General features: G+C 35.0%; 1 protein-coding gene across 1 annotated transcript in view; it reads right to left on the bottom strand.

Moving 5' to 3' along the window:
• The window catches only part of LOC148948895 (orexin receptor type 2-like), a 356,926-nt gene extending 342,684 nt beyond the window's left edge, over nt 1-14,242 (bottom strand). The window contains exon 1 of the mRNA XM_089094812.1: nt 13,818-14,242. Coding sequence (XP_088950938.1) covers nt 13,818-14,041 — 224 coding nt within the window. The 5' untranslated portion in view covers nt 14,042-14,242. The remainder of the gene's footprint in view (nt 1-13,817) is intronic.
• Nucleotides 14,243-17,551: the final 3,309 nt, after the last annotated feature.

Below are 17,551 nucleotides of genomic sequence, written 5' to 3'. Positions count from 1 at the left end.
ATCAGATTTATATTTATATTTCTACTCCTTTTACATTTTTTTGTGTTTGTGGGGGCTGGGGATGAGTTATCCTAGCAGGGTAAGATAAACGGTTAAAGAAAACACTTTGATTGTTAATTTGAAATAAGGAGTTCTATCCATTTTAAACTTACTTGGTTTTGACTTGGAGTTTTACTCCATGTTATTTCAATAAAACTAAAAATTAAATAAAATAAAAAGCCTCTTATAGCTACTTCGGACGGAAAAACCTTTTTTCGTACGCCAAAAGTGGAGGCGTTCTCGATCGCAAGGGAGGAACTGGTATCATGTACTATAGATGTCGGTGCCAGACAAAGTCCTTGGGGAGTATTTACTTGTACTTCTTAGTCCCGGCCTGTATATCTGTACAGTTCCACCATAAAGCAACCCTTCTATAGTTGCCACTGATTTCTAATCTTCAATTTTTCTTTTCTTTACCCTTTATCTTACCCTGCTATGATAACTCAACCCCAAAAAACACTTAAAAAATAAATAAAAGAAATAAAACCATTAAATAAATATTACAGTGGTGCAGACTAAATATTTTACCTTTGTTTTGGACTAGAGGTAGAATATTCCAAAATCTCTTCTTTTCCACATTCTTTTTATACCTCATACTTTCCCTTTGGCTGCTCAATTTTACACGTTTGTAGAGGTGCAATTTTCTATGAGGAATAATCCTCAGGGGGAATTTTTCGGTTGAAAATTGTCTAAGGGTAAATTTCTGCGGGTTACAGGAATTGTTATGCAGGGGGAGATTTCTCCGCATGAGGATTTTTATGGGAGGAAGAAGCCTAGAAACAAACTATAAAACGGGTAATAAAGCTGGGGTTAATTATTCCCTTTCTGGCATATACCAGAAAGGAATAATGTTATTGAGTCAAAAACCATCACGATTGACGTCATAAAAATAAACCAATTTAGCACACGTTTTTCTTTTTTCTTTGGTTTCTGGTTAAGCAGATTTGATACTGTTTCACTCGTTACAGATTATAGGCTTTATGCCCAATAATGGTGTATGGTTTTCCGCGGTTGAGTGTGTTAAGTGGATTTAATACTACAACACTTCGCGAAAAATTTAGAGGATTTAGGTCAAATTTCACCAAAATTCTAATCCCAGTCAGGCAAGTACACCAATTAGGGGCCATTGGGCCCATTCCCCCTCCATAAATTACGAGAATCCTACATTTTTCCCCATTATATCTTGTTTTTCCATGCAATTTCCATGTACAAAATTAAAACTTATGTGTCAGTTTTTAGTGTTTGTTCAGGTGTACATACAACATATAGTACTACTACTACTACTACTATTACTACAACTACTAGCAACTCACCGAAGCATCAAGCCACCTGAGGCCAACACAGCTACGCACGCTCCTCCTCCATCTCAACCTATTCAAAGCCTCCCTCTTTACACCCTCCCAGGAAACTCCCATTTCCCTCAAGTCTTTCTTTATGAAATCCACCCACCCCAACCGCGAACAACCTCCTTTCCGGCCAAGCCATTTCGAACTTTCTCTCATTATAAACCTAGAAAGCAGGGTTTAACCATATTTTTCACACAGCTTATTGTTTGAAAGACGGTCAGTAAGTTGAGTGCCCAAAAGAACCCGCTGACATTTGCTCTGGGAAATATCTAGCAAATCTTCCTCCATTATTCGGAGCACCCAAGCTTCAGAGCAATATATGACCAACGTCATCGCTGTAGCTTCCAATATTCTAATCTTGTTTCGCAGACTTATCTTCCTATTCTTCCAAACTTTTTTCAACTGTGAAAAAACACACTGAGCATTGGCTATTTTTCTTTTAACATCTTCACTGTTCCCACCGTCTTTACTAATAATACTACCAAGGTAAGTGAAGCTGTCCACCTGATAAATCTTTTCGTTTCCCAATGTCACCTTCCCATTTTCACTTGTTTCTAGCCTTAGCGACTTAGTCTTCTTAACATTAATTTTCAACCCTATTCTAGCACCTTGAAGTCACAAAACCTCTAAACGTTCATTCATTTTGCTCACACTTTCATCTAGGATTCTTAGATCACCAGCATAATCTAAGCCCAGGAAAGTTTTTCCTTAACCGCAGCAGTGTTATTCTCGTACATAGCACTAATCACTAATGTTTTTGTCTGGTGTACCATACATAAATGAGACCGTCACTAAAGACCTTCTATTAACAGAATCAAAAGCTTGCTCATAATCTATAAAACTAAGGACCAAAGGTGTTTGATAACTCAGGCACTTCTCAATTATTAGCCTAAGAGTGAAAATTTGGTCGACAAATTCTCTACGCTTTCTAAAACCGCACTCTTCTGAAAATTATCATACAACTAAGTAATTTGCTACCTACAGAGACCAGGCTAATGCCTCGATAATTACCCCACTGACTCTTATCATCTTTCTTATACAGTGGTTAAATTATGGTTTTCCAAAAATCGCTAGGTACTTCCCCTTTGTCAAAATTATATTCATAATCATCAGTAGCTTATAAAACAGTTCGTGGTAACGAACTGTACGTAAGGCACGACCCGGGCCAATAGTAGTCGAAACTCTAAAAAAAGGAATTTTGATACCAATAGATACATCAAAAGAATCAGATTTTTATGCTGATTTCAAATATATAAGTTTCATCAAGTTTAGTCTTTACCCATCAAAAGTTAAGTGCCTGAGAAAATTTTCCTTATTTTCGAGAAAAGGGAGAAACACCCCCTAAAAGTTAAAGAACCTTAATGAAAATCGCACCATCAGGTTCAGTGCATCAGAGAACCTTACTCAGGGTGTTTTTCACAGTTAAAAAAAAGTTTGGAAGAATAGGAAGATAAGTCTGTAAACCACGATTAGAATATTAGAAGCTACAGTGATGACAGTGGTCAAATATGGCTCTGAAGCGTGGGCGCTCCGAAAAGCAGAGGAAGATTTGCTAGATATTTTCCAGAAAAATTGCTTAAGGATTGTTCTGGGTACCTGGCTGACTGACCGTTTTTTCAAACAATAGGCAACACGAAAAGTGTGGTTCAATACCGCTCTCTAGGGCTATAACGAAAGAAAGGTTGAGGTGGCTAGGGCACGTTGTGCGGATGATGTATGACATATTGCCAAAGATTGTTCTTTTCGGCTAACCGCCTAGAGCTAAACGGAAAGCAGGTCATCCTCGTCTGGGGTGGGAGGACGTCATAAAGAAAAATTTAAAGGAAATGGGAACTTCATGGGTGGGTGTAAAAAGGGAGGCTTTGAATAGATTGAGATGGAGGAGAAGCGTGCGTAGCTGTGTTGGCCTGAGGTGGCTTGGCGCTGCGGTGAGTTGTTAGTAGTAGTAGTACTAGAGAACCTTACTGTAGAGGTTTCAAGCTCTCATCTGTAAAAATGTGGAATTTTGTATTTTCCCAAAAGATTTCTTTATTGTTTTTATTTGTTTTTTGTTTGTTTTTCCAAGGGGTGATCGTATCGACCCAGTAGTCCTATAATATCGCAGGAGAGTTCATTCTAACGGAAATTAAAATTTTAGTGCCCTTTTTAAGTGACAAAAAAATTGGAGGGCAACTAGCCCTCCCCTCCCGCGCTCATTTTTTCCAAAGTCACCCGATCAAAATTTTGAGATAGCCATTTTGTTCAGCATGGTCAAAAAATATAATAACTATGTCTTTGAGGATGACTTAATCCCCCACAGTTCCCAGAGGAAGGGCTGCAAGTTATGAACTTTGCCTAATGTTTACATATAGTATACAGACGTTTTCAGGGAGGATTTTTTCTGGTAGTGGGGGGGAGTCAGGGGTTACGTGGGAGGATCTTTCCACGGAGGAAGTTTTGATGGGGGAAGGGGCGTTGCTATGAAGGGAGCGCCGGATTTCCCAGCATTATTTAAAAAGACGATCACAAATTAAATTTTTAAAAAACAAGTTTTCAACTGAAAAACCTTTCAACTGAAAACTTTTCAACATCAAAACTTAAACGAACATAAACTATTACGTATATGATTGGGTTTGTCGCCTGGTCAATACCTCGTTCTTTACGCTAAAGTTTTTAGCACTTTCATAAGAGCTTTTTATTCTAATTAACGGCCTTTGTGATTAAAAGGTCATCAAACAGTTCGTGGTAACGAACTTTAAGTAAGGAGCGTTTGACTAAGTTTGACTCTGTCTCACAACTTTATTTTTTAAAACAATAAAAAACTTTAGCGTAAGGTGCGAGGCGTCGAGGAGGGGACAGCCCCTTTTATATACGGAATAATTTCTGTTCGTTTTAAGTTTTAACGTCGCTCCTTACTTTCAATTTAAAAAACTTGTTTTTTTATTTAATTCTTAAAGAATTGGAAGAAAATTCGAACTTTAGCGTGAAGAGCGAGGTATTGACTAGGGGGGTGAACCCACCCAAATATATGTAATAAAAATATACGAATATGGAGGTTGGTTATATAAGTTAATTTGTAAGTTACGTATATTTATTACTAATAAAATCGTTCGTAAAAAAAATTAAACAACTTTCGAGAAAGCAATTTAGCCAAAAAAAAAGAAAAATTAATATGCAAATTTCGTTTAAATTATTCATGTACGGTGAGCCAAAATCAAAACCTGCATTAATTTAAAAACGTTCAGAAATTAAATTTAAAAAAAAACAAGTTTTTTAACTGAAAGTAAGGAGCGACATTAAAACCTAAAGCGAACAGAAATTATTCCGTATATGAAAGGTGCTGTCCCCTTGTCGACGCCTCGCTCTTAACGCTAAAGTTTGACTCTGTCTCACAACTTTATTTTTTAAAACAATAAAAAACCGTAGCGTAAAGAGCGAGGCGTTGAGGAGGGGACAGCTCCTTTCATATACGGAATATTTTCTGTTCGTTTTAAGTTTTAATGTCGCTCCTTACTTTCAGTTTAAAAAACTTGTTTGTTATTTAATTTCTAACCCCAGAGCCATCATATTTAAGAAACTCATTTACCACAGTATCAGCACCTAGTGCCCTGGACAGTTTTTGTGCAAGCCGCTTCTCCTCTCTATTAAACAACGAGCTTTTTCACATAATATTCCTAGCTGCGTTCCTAAATTTCTTCCTTAAGACATCAGCAACAACTTCACAAATTATTTTCCTAAAATTCTTCCATCCATCTTCACGATAATTCCAAAGCTTTAATGCATACAGGTAGTTTAATATAAAAATTGGAAGAAAAAAAATCGCATTGATTCCAAAAGATAAAGCACTCAAAAACTATTTGTTCATTTTTTCTGGCTAAAATTTCACACAAAAGACCCAACCAGTATTTCCGGTGGAAAGTATCCGGGGAACTTCCCGGGGGAGTGGTAAATTTTCCGTGATGGAAATTTTCCACAGGGGAGGGGATTTACTCAGGGGAAAACTTTCCATGGAGAGAACACGCCGGAAGGAACACTCTAGGGGGAATACGCCGGTTCCCATCTCAATACCTATAAACGACTAGAAAATAAATTTCAAATAGTGGCATAGGTGTAACGGAAAGATCCAGTCTTTTTCACAGGGGGGTGGGTCATCATCTTCTTAGCAGCACACACAAAAAAGTGGAGTTGTACGGAAAATATCAGAAAATATATAACAAACTATAAATTTTGCAGAAGGGAGAGGGGATACGGCTTGAAGTCCTTCCCACACATGTTAGTGCTATTCATGCAATACAATTTTGTCTGTTTTTTTTTGTCAGTTCTTTAAAGCTTCTAAAATTTATATCTCGTCTCAAGTTCATGACAGAGAAGTATTAGTCAAAGATAAAGAAAAAAGATAAACAACATGTGATAATAATCATTTCCTCAAGTCAAGCTGAAGAAATATCGCTTCTCTTTATCTAATTGCTACAAATAGTCCAGCTGTAAATTTGTTTTTGCTCCTGCTATCTAAGCCGTGGTGGGGTCTTCAGCAAAAACATTTAAAAAAAATGAGAATATTGGCTCAATCTCAATAACCATACTTGTTTATGGTACTGTTGGTGGAGCCAGATAAATTGTTTTGATTAGCTAAAAGTCATTAATTATCTATTTTTTCTTTTCCAGGTGGAACGCTTTATTAGTACAGAAGCACTTTTTTGGAGGACAGGCAGTTTTGTAATGCGAAAAATTCATTGGCAATTTAACCAAATATGTGCTGCTTGTTTAGGTTTCATTGCTTAGTTGGTACTAGTGCAATTTGCTCAATTAATTGGCGTCAATATCTGGCTGATCCCAAAAGATTGCAAAAGCTCCCTTGGGATCTCCTGATCCTAAAAGATTGTTTTACCATTACAATAAACAGGACTGTGGCTAGGGAAAGGGGCAAATGCTCCCGCCACAACAATTTTGGAAATTGTTGTGCCTTTTTCATTGGAAAAGGCACGTTTTTCATTTGAAAAAAATGGGGGAAACAACCGAAAGTGCGCTTTGTGGGAGTATGCTATCTGGTAAAATTTATAAAAAGCGATGAGGTATAAATATAAGCTTTTAAACGAGCCCTTAAACAGCTCTCTTCTGTTACAGTAGCCTTCTAGTTTCTCCTAGTCAGTAGGCGATTTATAAACCCCTGTCTTCATTATGGCTCTTTCAGGCGAAGTCGGCCAAGTAAAAGCTTTTTGTTCATTGAATGACAAACGTTGCTAGCCCCAGCTTTTCCACTTGAGACATGGGACCAAAAGTGCCGTTTTTAGTTCCATTTGAAACTTGCAGGCTGTGGAATTTATAGGAGGAACGTAGATATAAGTAATAGTTTTTATATGAGCTATCAAAAATGTATCTAGGATGTTCTGGTAGCCTGCTAGCCCCACCCCTTGAGAAATGACATAAAAAGTGCCTTTTTTCGTGCTATATGGCACTTGCAGAGGGCAGAATTTATATAAACCCGGTATATATGAGAAATAGATTTGAATGAGCTCTTAAGCATCTCTCTATGATGTTCTAGCACTCCGCTAGGCCTGGAAAAAAGAAAAAAAAAGACTGTTTTAATATTTTATAAGTATTAATTACTTTAGACAGTGTCTTACTCTTTAATAGGTTTCGTCTACTGCTTAAACCTAGACAAAGAGTTTATTACAAATTCTCCACAGAACCTAGCTAACATCGAAACCTATGGGATCTAATAGATGGTATAATTTGTAAAAACCTAGTAAATATAAGCAATAGCTTTTAATTGAGCCATTAAGCATTTATCTACAATGGTGTGGTAACCTGCTAATGTTTCAGTAGCTTAATGATGAGCAGAAGATTTATGAAATTTACTAATTTACTAAGGGGGCTGGGAGGGGTTCTTGTAATGGCTATCTCAGCCTTGCTTTTCTCGACGCGTGACTATTGGTATCTTGAAAAGTACCCAAAGTTTTTCCAAGAGAAGTAAAGAGCGAAGTTGAAACTTAAAACGAAAACAATTATTACTTCACAGCCTATGTAAAATATATCAATAAAACTAATGCAAATAAATCAACTGGTGATATTTCCCTATGTTTGTAACATTACAGAAAACTAGCGCTTTACTGAAAACACAAAAGCTTTACTGGTACGGTAAAAGTAAACCTTTTAAGAACACTTTTAACAGTATAAAATTAAAGCATTTTAAGAATGTTGCTTTATTCATTTTGTGGTTTAATTTGGCATTATTTCTGCACAATGAGTTCAGTTCAATGATTGACTCTCGTTTTTGGATCTGAAAAGGATATTTCATAATTATTTTGTACACAAGTTTGAAGTGTCACTAAAGACTTGCTTTAGAATTTGTATCGAAACTTCAAATTCTCCGTTTTATGGCGAGAAATAACTGGATTTCCAGAGTCCATATTACGGTTGATATGTTTTCATTTCGAGTAATTCTAGGTGAGACCAAAATGTTACCAGATAAATCAATCCATTATTTTATATGCTGTGTAATGACTTAAAACTTATTATTTTTCTGCCTAAATTTTTAAGATAAATTTAATTGTATACTGAAAGTTACTGATATCACAGCTCCTGTAGGATTATGACAAGCGTTATAGATTAGTTTTCTGTTGTGAGGTTACGTATTTACTTTTGACTCCTAAATCAATATTCTTGTTTTTTATACTTGGCTTTTGTGTTTCCAGTAAAGCGCTTGTTTTCTATAATGTTACAAACAAAGAGAAATCACCAGTTGATTAATTTGTATTAGTTTTATTGAAATATGTTAGATAGGCTGTGAAGTAATAATTGTTTTCGTTTTAAGTTTCAACTTCGCTCTTTACTTCTCTTGGAAAAACTTTGGGTACTTTTCAAGATACCAATAGTCACGTGTCGAGAAAAGCAAAGCTGAGATAGCCATTACCCGGTACTTATACGAGACGCTGGATAAATATATATATATATATATATATATATATATATATATATATATATATATATATATATATATATATATATATATATATATATATATATATATATATATATATATATATATATATATATATATATATATATATATATATATATATATATATATATATATATATATATATATATATGTGTGTGTGTGTGTGTGTGTGTGTAAATGCATCTTTGTACCACAGAGAAACATAGAGTTTAAGTGTGAAAAGTGCCTAAGAAAAATTGACTCAAGAACTTCTCATTCTTTTAATTATAGAAATACGAAACGATCAAACAACAAGGGATTATTTTGCTGAGCTTACAGGGTCACAAAATTAACCCCCATTCCAAACCAAATAACCAGCGACATCCGGACTCGAACACCTAACCTCAAGATTTCAAGTCCGGGGCGCCAGCAACTCGGCTAGGACGGCTCAAAAATAACGCTTGATTAGGCTTCAGCGTCTTTTCGCAGCGTAAGCTTGCGACAATACGGTTGAAAAATAAACCAATGGGATTAAAGGACGGTTTTTAACAAAGATGTAAAGGAGATTCGTTTATTTGTTTGTGCTACCTCATTGTGTTATATTTGGCTTCTATGAATAATGTTACTAGAGAACAAGAGAGAATACAGTTTTTGGACGAACAACAAAATCGCAACTGAAAGAAGTGTAACCTGCACCGACCGGGTGAAGTGTTACACCGGGGCAATATTACTCCCAAATCTTAGACAGTCTGTCATTTGAAACACAATAAATGATTACTTATTCATGCATAACTTATGAGCTAGCATTTGACATATTAAGAGCTATAAATTTGAAATTGATTTCATACAAAATTCATAACGATTGACACAACACGTTAGGAAAAACTATTAATAAAATGTTGACACGAGACATGCTTTCCAATGGAAGTCTGCCATATGATTATCTGTAAATTGAATACTTACGACTCAAAAAATAAAATACTTTCAAACCTGCGGTGTATTGCAAACCCACAACACATGTGAAGTATTCCGAGCTAACTGTCTGCCAATCTATGGTAAGATACTGTGAGAATAAAAGAAATTCATGAGCCCAAAGATTACCTGTCTGAGAGGGGGGGAGACGAATTGTTGATGGGGAAGATAGGCGACATCGTGGGATAATGGAATTTTGGACATCCTCTTCACACAGTAGCACTAGAGGTCTCAGTGGCGGATTCAGGGGGCACCCCCCCCCCCAACATAGTATAGTATAAAGTAGTATAATTCCCTTAATTAACGCAAGATTCCGTTAATTAAACTTGCTCCTAACGCAAGTTTATCATATCAACCTATTTTGGGCCCCCCTTAGAAAATCCTGGAGCCGCCCCTGCAGTGGCTTGACTTCACAAAAATTTACGGCAGGGGCAAACCGTACTTTTCAAAATATGGGGGTGGTATAAAATATGAGGTGTAGGCTACTGTTTTTTGGTACTCCTGTACTAAACGGACTCTTTTATATAGTGCTAGTTTGGTTAATGCTAATGAAATAAAATAAAATAGGATGAATATATAATAGTATAGAAACAAATTTGGGCTATATATTTGCACATCTGGGGGGGGGGGGTAAAGCATAGCATATATTATTACGTAACTTACCCTAACCTAGGTACCTTCCCCCCCCCTAAACCCCAAAAAATAATAGTTTAAATATCGTATACTCAATGAAAACCACGCTATACATGGCATTGCTCTATAGCGGTGTCTTGAATTAACCCATCAAAAACGGGCTTTTCGTGACTGGATTCCATTGCAGTATATAAAAGAGTCCGTTTAGTACAGGAGTACCTGTTTTTTTTTTTTTTTTTTTTTTTTTTTTTTTTTTTTTTTTGTCAATGAAAATACAAAAAAGGGCATTTTTGATTAAAATATAAGGTATTTTCAAGTCTAGGGGCAAACAAATTGGATTTTATAACAATTTTTGAAAACAAATTGCACATTTTTATTAATATTATGATGCTTCTTTGGAGAACAGTCCATTTCATTTATTTTTATTTGAAAAAATGTTGATGTTGTTACAATTTATTTCATTTTACATTTAAAAAAGAATAAAGATCCTTCAAAGCCACTGGTGACACATAGAGCATCGAATCGACACTCTATGCGCATCTAGAAATGCCAACATTATATAGCAATTATTATTAGCAATACCAGCTTGAATCAAAAGATATACATGTACTTTTTTTGTAGTCGTACGACCAGGGACAGCTTTCAATGGCCTCGTTCGACAATAGTGCATTTGAATAACATGCTATATTTCCAAAGCCTTTGGACCGCTGAAAAGGAAATTTTTTGGATTGAACTCCATTTGAAAGATGGATGAACGAGAACATTTGTACGTTTACGCCAATAGACAGAAATTTCCATGCAGTTCGCTGACCTAACATCATCATGTGGCAACATTTTTTACCAGTTTGCGGATTTGGATTTGGAGATGGAGCGGATCTGGAGATTGTTGAAAGCTAATGAAGAGGGTTCCCTATAAATTAAAGCTAAGGAAGAAATAGAAGAAAAACTTGATTAGTATTTGAGAACCAAAACTCTCCTGGAAAAAAAACAACAAGAGAGATATTTAAGAAGCCGCTTCTTGTGAAGGAAGTACTGATATGCAGTATTTTTTAAAACCAATTCTGAAACTAAAAATGTGCAGGTTATTAGTTTTGTTTCATGTAGAATCTTGAAAGAGTACACTACAAACATGGTAAAAGCTTCAACGTGGTGGTATACCCCATATAGAGAAACAGACGGTGGAAGGTGGTTAGACGTCATTCGTCAAAAAATTGAAACGGAAAATAATTTTATTTCTAAACATAATGGCAACATTTCTAAGCAAGTACAAATGCAGTTAATGGATTGTTGTATATGTTTTGTTTATTGATTGCCTTTTAAAATACTTGAATTGAAAATTATATTGTTTAAAACAAACGTCCATCAATAAGCTCTTTCATTTATGGGCCTTTTGGAAAAAAAAACTTTTATCCAATTCCAACTATCCCTATGTTTAAGTAATCATTTTTAAGGGATCAGGATAAAAAGTCAAACTTTAGCGTACAGAGCGGGAGTTAAGAAGGAGGCATCCTCCCTTACATACATAATTTCTCTTCGTTTCAAGTTTTATTGTCACTCTACATTCGTTTGCGAAAACCTTTTTTTTTTAATCTAAATATGGATGAAAGAAAAGAATTTGTATCATCAACAATTTAGACCTATGAGCTAAAGAATTTGTAGATAATTGAAAGCTAATGAAGGCTTGAAAGATAAATTAAAGCAAAGGAATAATAGAAAAAAAAAGAAAACTTGATTAATGCTTGAAAACCTAAGATCTCTTGTGAAAAACATATAGGTATTTAATCAATCAATCAACCCGTTTATTCAATCAAGAGATTCACGACAAAAAATACTTCGACATAGAGTCCCCCGTAAGGCTCTATGACCAGGGGAAAAACAAAAATGAAACAAATACATAAAAACAACATTTGCAAGGATTTCCAACTTCACGGTAATCAACAAAGAAAAAGAAATTTTTGATCAAGTGCAGCACAAAAAATGTACAGACAATTAATTAAAAACAACTTTATCTCAATTAAATGCCCTATTTTAACGAAAACTCATATTGACTTTTTTGGTTCAGTGCCTTAGTTAAAAAACATCTCTTTGTTAGGTTTAATATGCATAATTCTATAAGTCTAACAACGCACAAAAATTAATTTTAGGACACCAAGTGTTTATGATTGAAGTAAAGAGTGAACCTAAAACTTAAAACGAACAAAAATTATTGCTTCACAGGTCATGCAAGATATATATACAAATCTAACTCAGATAACCAAACTCAGGATATTTTCCTTTATTTGTAGAATTTTAAGAATCAACTCTTTTCTAGAAACTAAGCTTATATGCAAGGCCGTATCCAGGGGTGGATTTAGAGGGCTTTACATGCTCCCCCCTCCGAAATGTCTGTCCGATTCGTAAAAACAAATTTTTTGTCCTTTTTTAAAGTTTTTGTAACTTTAAAACGCTTGTGGATTTAAGGATTAGGTAAGGATATGTCACATATAAAGAAACAAACGTGGGAGGGTGATTAGAAGCTATGCTCTTAGATACTGTTGATCAAGTCGTCAAAAAAAACAGACACGCAAATAATGATGAAATAAAATAACGAATAATTGCGTGTCTTAATGGGGAAAATTTAGGCTAAATTTATAAAACTTTTAAGTTTGTAATGAGGAAAGGAGAACGGGAGCAGGGGAAAAACTCAAAGAAGTGAATTAGTCTTTGTAAAAATCTTACCGGTGAACTAACTATCATCGGCCTTATCATAACATTTTGAGCTTAAAATTTTAGTATCTCAAATAATAAAAATGATAATGTTGTTCTGTTACATCGTCTCTGTGCTCTTTGGAGCTTTCCTTCTTTTCTCCCCATGGGTGGTCTAGCCAAACCGATGGTTGTAGAAAGCTTAGGAATACTTTATTCTTAGGTATATTTTATAATTTTATGTCAGCAACAGAAGAGATGTGATCATACCAAAGTGTCATTTCTTACCAACTCCCAATTTTATCGGGTATAGAATGGCATCGGAGGAAACGTTTGAGAAAGCTATTCAATTTAGAAGTGTCGAACACTTGTACATAATACCAAAGAATACAAGAAACTTATAAGAGCGAAAAATTGGTGCTAGGAGGAAAAGAAGGACCACTAACGTCATCTAGCGTTTGGCGACTTTGTTCAGCCCAAAACTGCTGGATATTTCTCCCTTCAGGTAATAAGAAACCCAGGGGAGGCTATAGAAGGTAGAGTTATATCACCAGTAGGCCTATCAGCTCAAAGTCAACTAGCCTACTTAACCTGCCAAGATTTTTCCAAGCTAGCTTAGGCTTACTTTTTGACGACTTTACTAAAAGAAAGGAACACTCTTACTAAAACGAGACTGGAACATGCTCATTTACCTGAAATATGTAGCTTAATTAAAATATCATATTTTTAAGTGTTGGTATTTTCGCCAGGAACACCATCTGGTGTTCATCTCAGAGCCCCAAGTGTGCCGCACAGTTACGCCACACTTGGCAGAGTCTCTTTCACGCTTGACCCATTTTCGTCGCGCTTAGTACACGCCACGTGGAAACATGGAAGAAGTGGTGTCTAAAAGCGGGTGCCACCTCGTGGTAAGGGCACTAATTCACGAAAATGTAGGAGGTTCCAAAGATTTTTTTTTACTATTTACGAAGATACAAAAAAAAAGATATTTTTCGAAATCTAGGGGGGAGGTGATTTTTTATGTCTAATGATAATAATAATAAAAGGTATTTCTTTAGTCTATAAGAGGCAATTGCCCTTATCCTGTCTCTCCCCCAATTGGCATCATTTTCTTTAGAACAACTTGGAAGAAAACTGCTGATTTTAATCATGGAATCCACAATTTCTAATTTCACCAAATGATGAATATAACCTAATAAAGCTTTTGTCATAAATTATCTTACCTTCTGAGATGTTTATATCTAACAATTGTAAGAATAACCAGTGTGTTCATAATGACAGACGCCAAGAAAGTTGGAACATACAAAATTAACAAAATAATATTCCTAGGTTCATTGTAAGTGTAAATCATGGTGTGATAATCCTGCATGTAATCCTCCAAGTTTCTAGATTCGTTTACAAAATGTACGTGAAGTTCGTCATGTATGTGAAACACGTCACCCGCCATTTTAACTGCACTCACTTCTCCACTCAAGTTGAATGACACTTCACAATAAATACTTTGTATTTGATGTGTTTGCGTTCTCTGGAAATTTATTTACTATCCCAGAGTTCTTAGAAGACTGACTGGAAAAACGAATCTTCAGGGATACGAAAGTTAAAGAGACAGGTTCGGACTATGCCCAGTTGTTAACACAAGTCCGGTAACTGTTTATGGACGAGATAGCTAACCATACAAAATTTGGCGAATTTTGTTACCACAACGGGTTGACAATTTACATTAAGAACAAGTTTCAAAATAATTCAAGCTGTGAACAAGTATTGAGATGATACCACTCATCTGAAAAGCCACAGTTTTTCAGCTGTTAAATTATATATTGCTACTTACTGAGTCTAATTAAAATTCAAACTTCCATTACGGACCTAGATCACGCAGCCCCGGTAAGACGCTAATTTGATTTACAGGTATGGCTGTGAATAATTGCAATTTCTTTGTGGTACTCCAAGGCGCCTAGTCCAAATATTTTTAAAGATACGGGTTATTTGCTTCTTGTCTTCGGATGCAATAAAATATATGGAATAATATTTTAAATACAAATTTCTTTTTTCCTTTTTTGTCTTACATTATGTATAGCCGGTTTGGTCTCAGACGTGATTGAACCAAAAACTCCTAAATACGGACTTGAAAGGGTGTAAAGATTTTCGCTTAAAATTATGGATTGGAATTTTACTACACTGCGTTAACTTTGTCTCATTCCACTTTTTTTTAAAGAGAAGGACGAAATGTCTTTCTTTTAATTGCATGTTGAAAAGGGTACTTGTGCATTATTCGGGCCCACCGCTATACACTGTATCAAGGAAACCAGTTACGAAACCCGTCAAACAGGCTATTTGCAAGAGACCGCTACAGATAAATGATTGCAAAGCCGTGGTTTCTCAATGAGTTACAATATTTAAACGATTATTTTTTGGAGTTTAGGGCGGGAAGGTACCTATTTTAGGTTACGTATTTAATATATGCTATGCTTTACTAGCCACAACCCCCCCCCCAAATGTGCCAATATGTAGCCCAAATTTGTTTCTAAACTATTATATATTTATCCTATTTTATTTTATTTCATTAGCATTAACCAAACTTGGCTTCTTCGCAATGCCCGAATAATGCACCAGTACCTTGAAAAGTATGCTTTAGTTTCAATGGTTTGCATCTTTGACTGATTTCGTAAGCTAATCACATCATTCTTATTTCTGGACTGACAAATAGCCACGCCTTTAAAAATCTTTATTGCTTTTAAAAGATTCTGTGTGAAATTTTAAGCCAGTAATAAAGAAGGGAAAGTTCAATCCCAACTTATTGGTTGGGGATTCCTCCTCCTTCATATGTGAGTAAGTGATCATTTTAAATTTTCTTTTGTTTTTTATCTCTGAGTATGTAATTCATATGTCTTCCCTCTTTGTACAGGCCAATGAGCCTTTGAGGGATTAATAACATGTAATATTGTATGTGTATTTAATGAAGAATAAAACATATCTTATCTTATCCTGTGGGAAATTTCAAGCCATTAAAGCAACGGAAATTTTTTGAGTCGCAAGATATTTTACAAGTAGGCCTAATATCTGTTTCTCTACGGTTATCTTGAAATCTCCATAGATCCCCACTAATAATATACTTTGTACATTAAGAAAAAAAAAGTATGATGAAGCAAAAAACCTTCCATGAGTTGAAAGCTATGACACATCATATCAGTAGCACTTTTAAAATCATATGTGAAAATTCTCAATGTTTAAAAGGGAGTCATACATTTTTTTCTTCTTTTTTTTGCAGCTCCAATTAAAATTAATCTCACAATTAAAATGGTATTATTATTGTTAAAATATTATTAAAATAATAATTTTATTATTATTAAAATAATCTATTATTAAAATAATAATCTCATTATTATTAATTATTAAAATAATTATTATTATTATTATTATTAAAATTTAAATAATATTATTAAAATAATAATTATTATGATTATTATTAAAATAATAATCTCACAATTAAAATTAATCTCACAAGAAAAAAGAAGACGAATACATTTACTCTTTGATTATAAAATTACTTATATAATGAGTCGGAGGTAATAGGCTAGTGATTGTCTGTGCAGGTTTTCGACTCTTGTTGATAGAAGAGCATCGCCAAGTGCTGAAAACCATGTTGTGACCAAGATGGGCCCAGGATTGCACAAAGCCCCCATTCATGGAGGTCCCAGCAGCTGTCCGGTTCTAAGCCGGCTTAAGCACTTCGGTGTAGACTTGACAAGATATGTGATCCTCATCCTGCAATAGCGTCCGACATAATTGCTTGTCTCAAGGCGAGAGTCATTTCAATGATCTAAAGGATCAGAAAATCGGAACTTAGAATTTTATAACGTTCAAAAAGGATTATCACACCCACATTCCGATAGAAAAACTTAGGTGATTTGAACTGCACTTATATAGAGTTTTGGAGACTCATATCCCAGGGGTAGGAAGTATTAAACTAGGCGATACAGAATTTGTTTACTTAGGTAGAAAGGATGGGGTACATATACAGGGAATAGGGGTTATGATAAATAAGGAAGCTGATAAGTCTTGTTTAGGATGGGAAGCTATTACTAATAGAATACTAATTGCTCATTTTATGACTAAAAAGTTCAGAGTATCAGTTGTAGTAGTATATGCCCCTGTAGAACCGACTAACGGAGATACTAGTGACTCGGATGAATTTTACTTACAGTTATAGGAGCAAATAGATAGGGTCCCAGGTAGAAATATGATGTTTTTATTGGGAGATTTTTACGCCCAGGTTGGTAGAAATAGGGATAGATGGTACCCTAGCCTAGGTAAATTTGGTGTAGAAAAAGAAAACAGTAATGGCTACAGTCTTTTGCCATATTGTAGGTATAACAATCTAGTTATAACCAATAAGGTGATTGGTCATAAAATGGCTCATAAGTTAACATAGTATACACGTGATGGTAAGATAGTAAACTTTATTGATTATCTTATTGTATACCGAAGACTGGCAGGGTCAATACAAGATACTAGGGTATATAGGAGTGCCGTTATTGATATTAAGAGCAAAGATCACCATCTAGTAGTGTCAAGGGTTAATTTAAAGCTGAAATATCGGAAGGGTAAATACCTCCCAGGAAGTTATGATATTGGGAGACAGACTCCAGGACAAGAATTTGAGAGAAACTTTCCAGGAACAGTTGAATACTAAACTTGAGAGTTTAAGATTTGATAATGTGGAAGATGGTTGGAATAATTTTAGAAAAATAATTTGTAAAGTTGCTGAAGGGGCTCTTAGGGAAAAGTTTCTTAGGAAAAGAAAGTTTCTTAGGGAAGAAAGCTAGAACTGCAGCTAAGAATATTAGTGAAAAAGCTTTATGTTTGATAGAAAGGAGAAAGGACTTGTACAAGAATTACCTTAGTGATAGATCATATGAAAACAAAAGGAATGTAAAGAAAGTGAAAAAGCATTAAAATA

This window comes from Artemia sp. Qi Xiang Cuo, chromosome 9 (assembly GCF_049724085.1).
Source record: "Artemia sp. Qi Xiang Cuo chromosome 9, ASM4972408v1, whole genome shotgun sequence".
In the NCBI taxonomy this organism is placed as follows: Eukaryota; Metazoa; Arthropoda; class Branchiopoda; order Anostraca; family Artemiidae; genus Artemia; species Artemia sp. Qi Xiang Cuo.
This window is presented reverse-complemented; position numbering and strand designations above follow the sequence as displayed.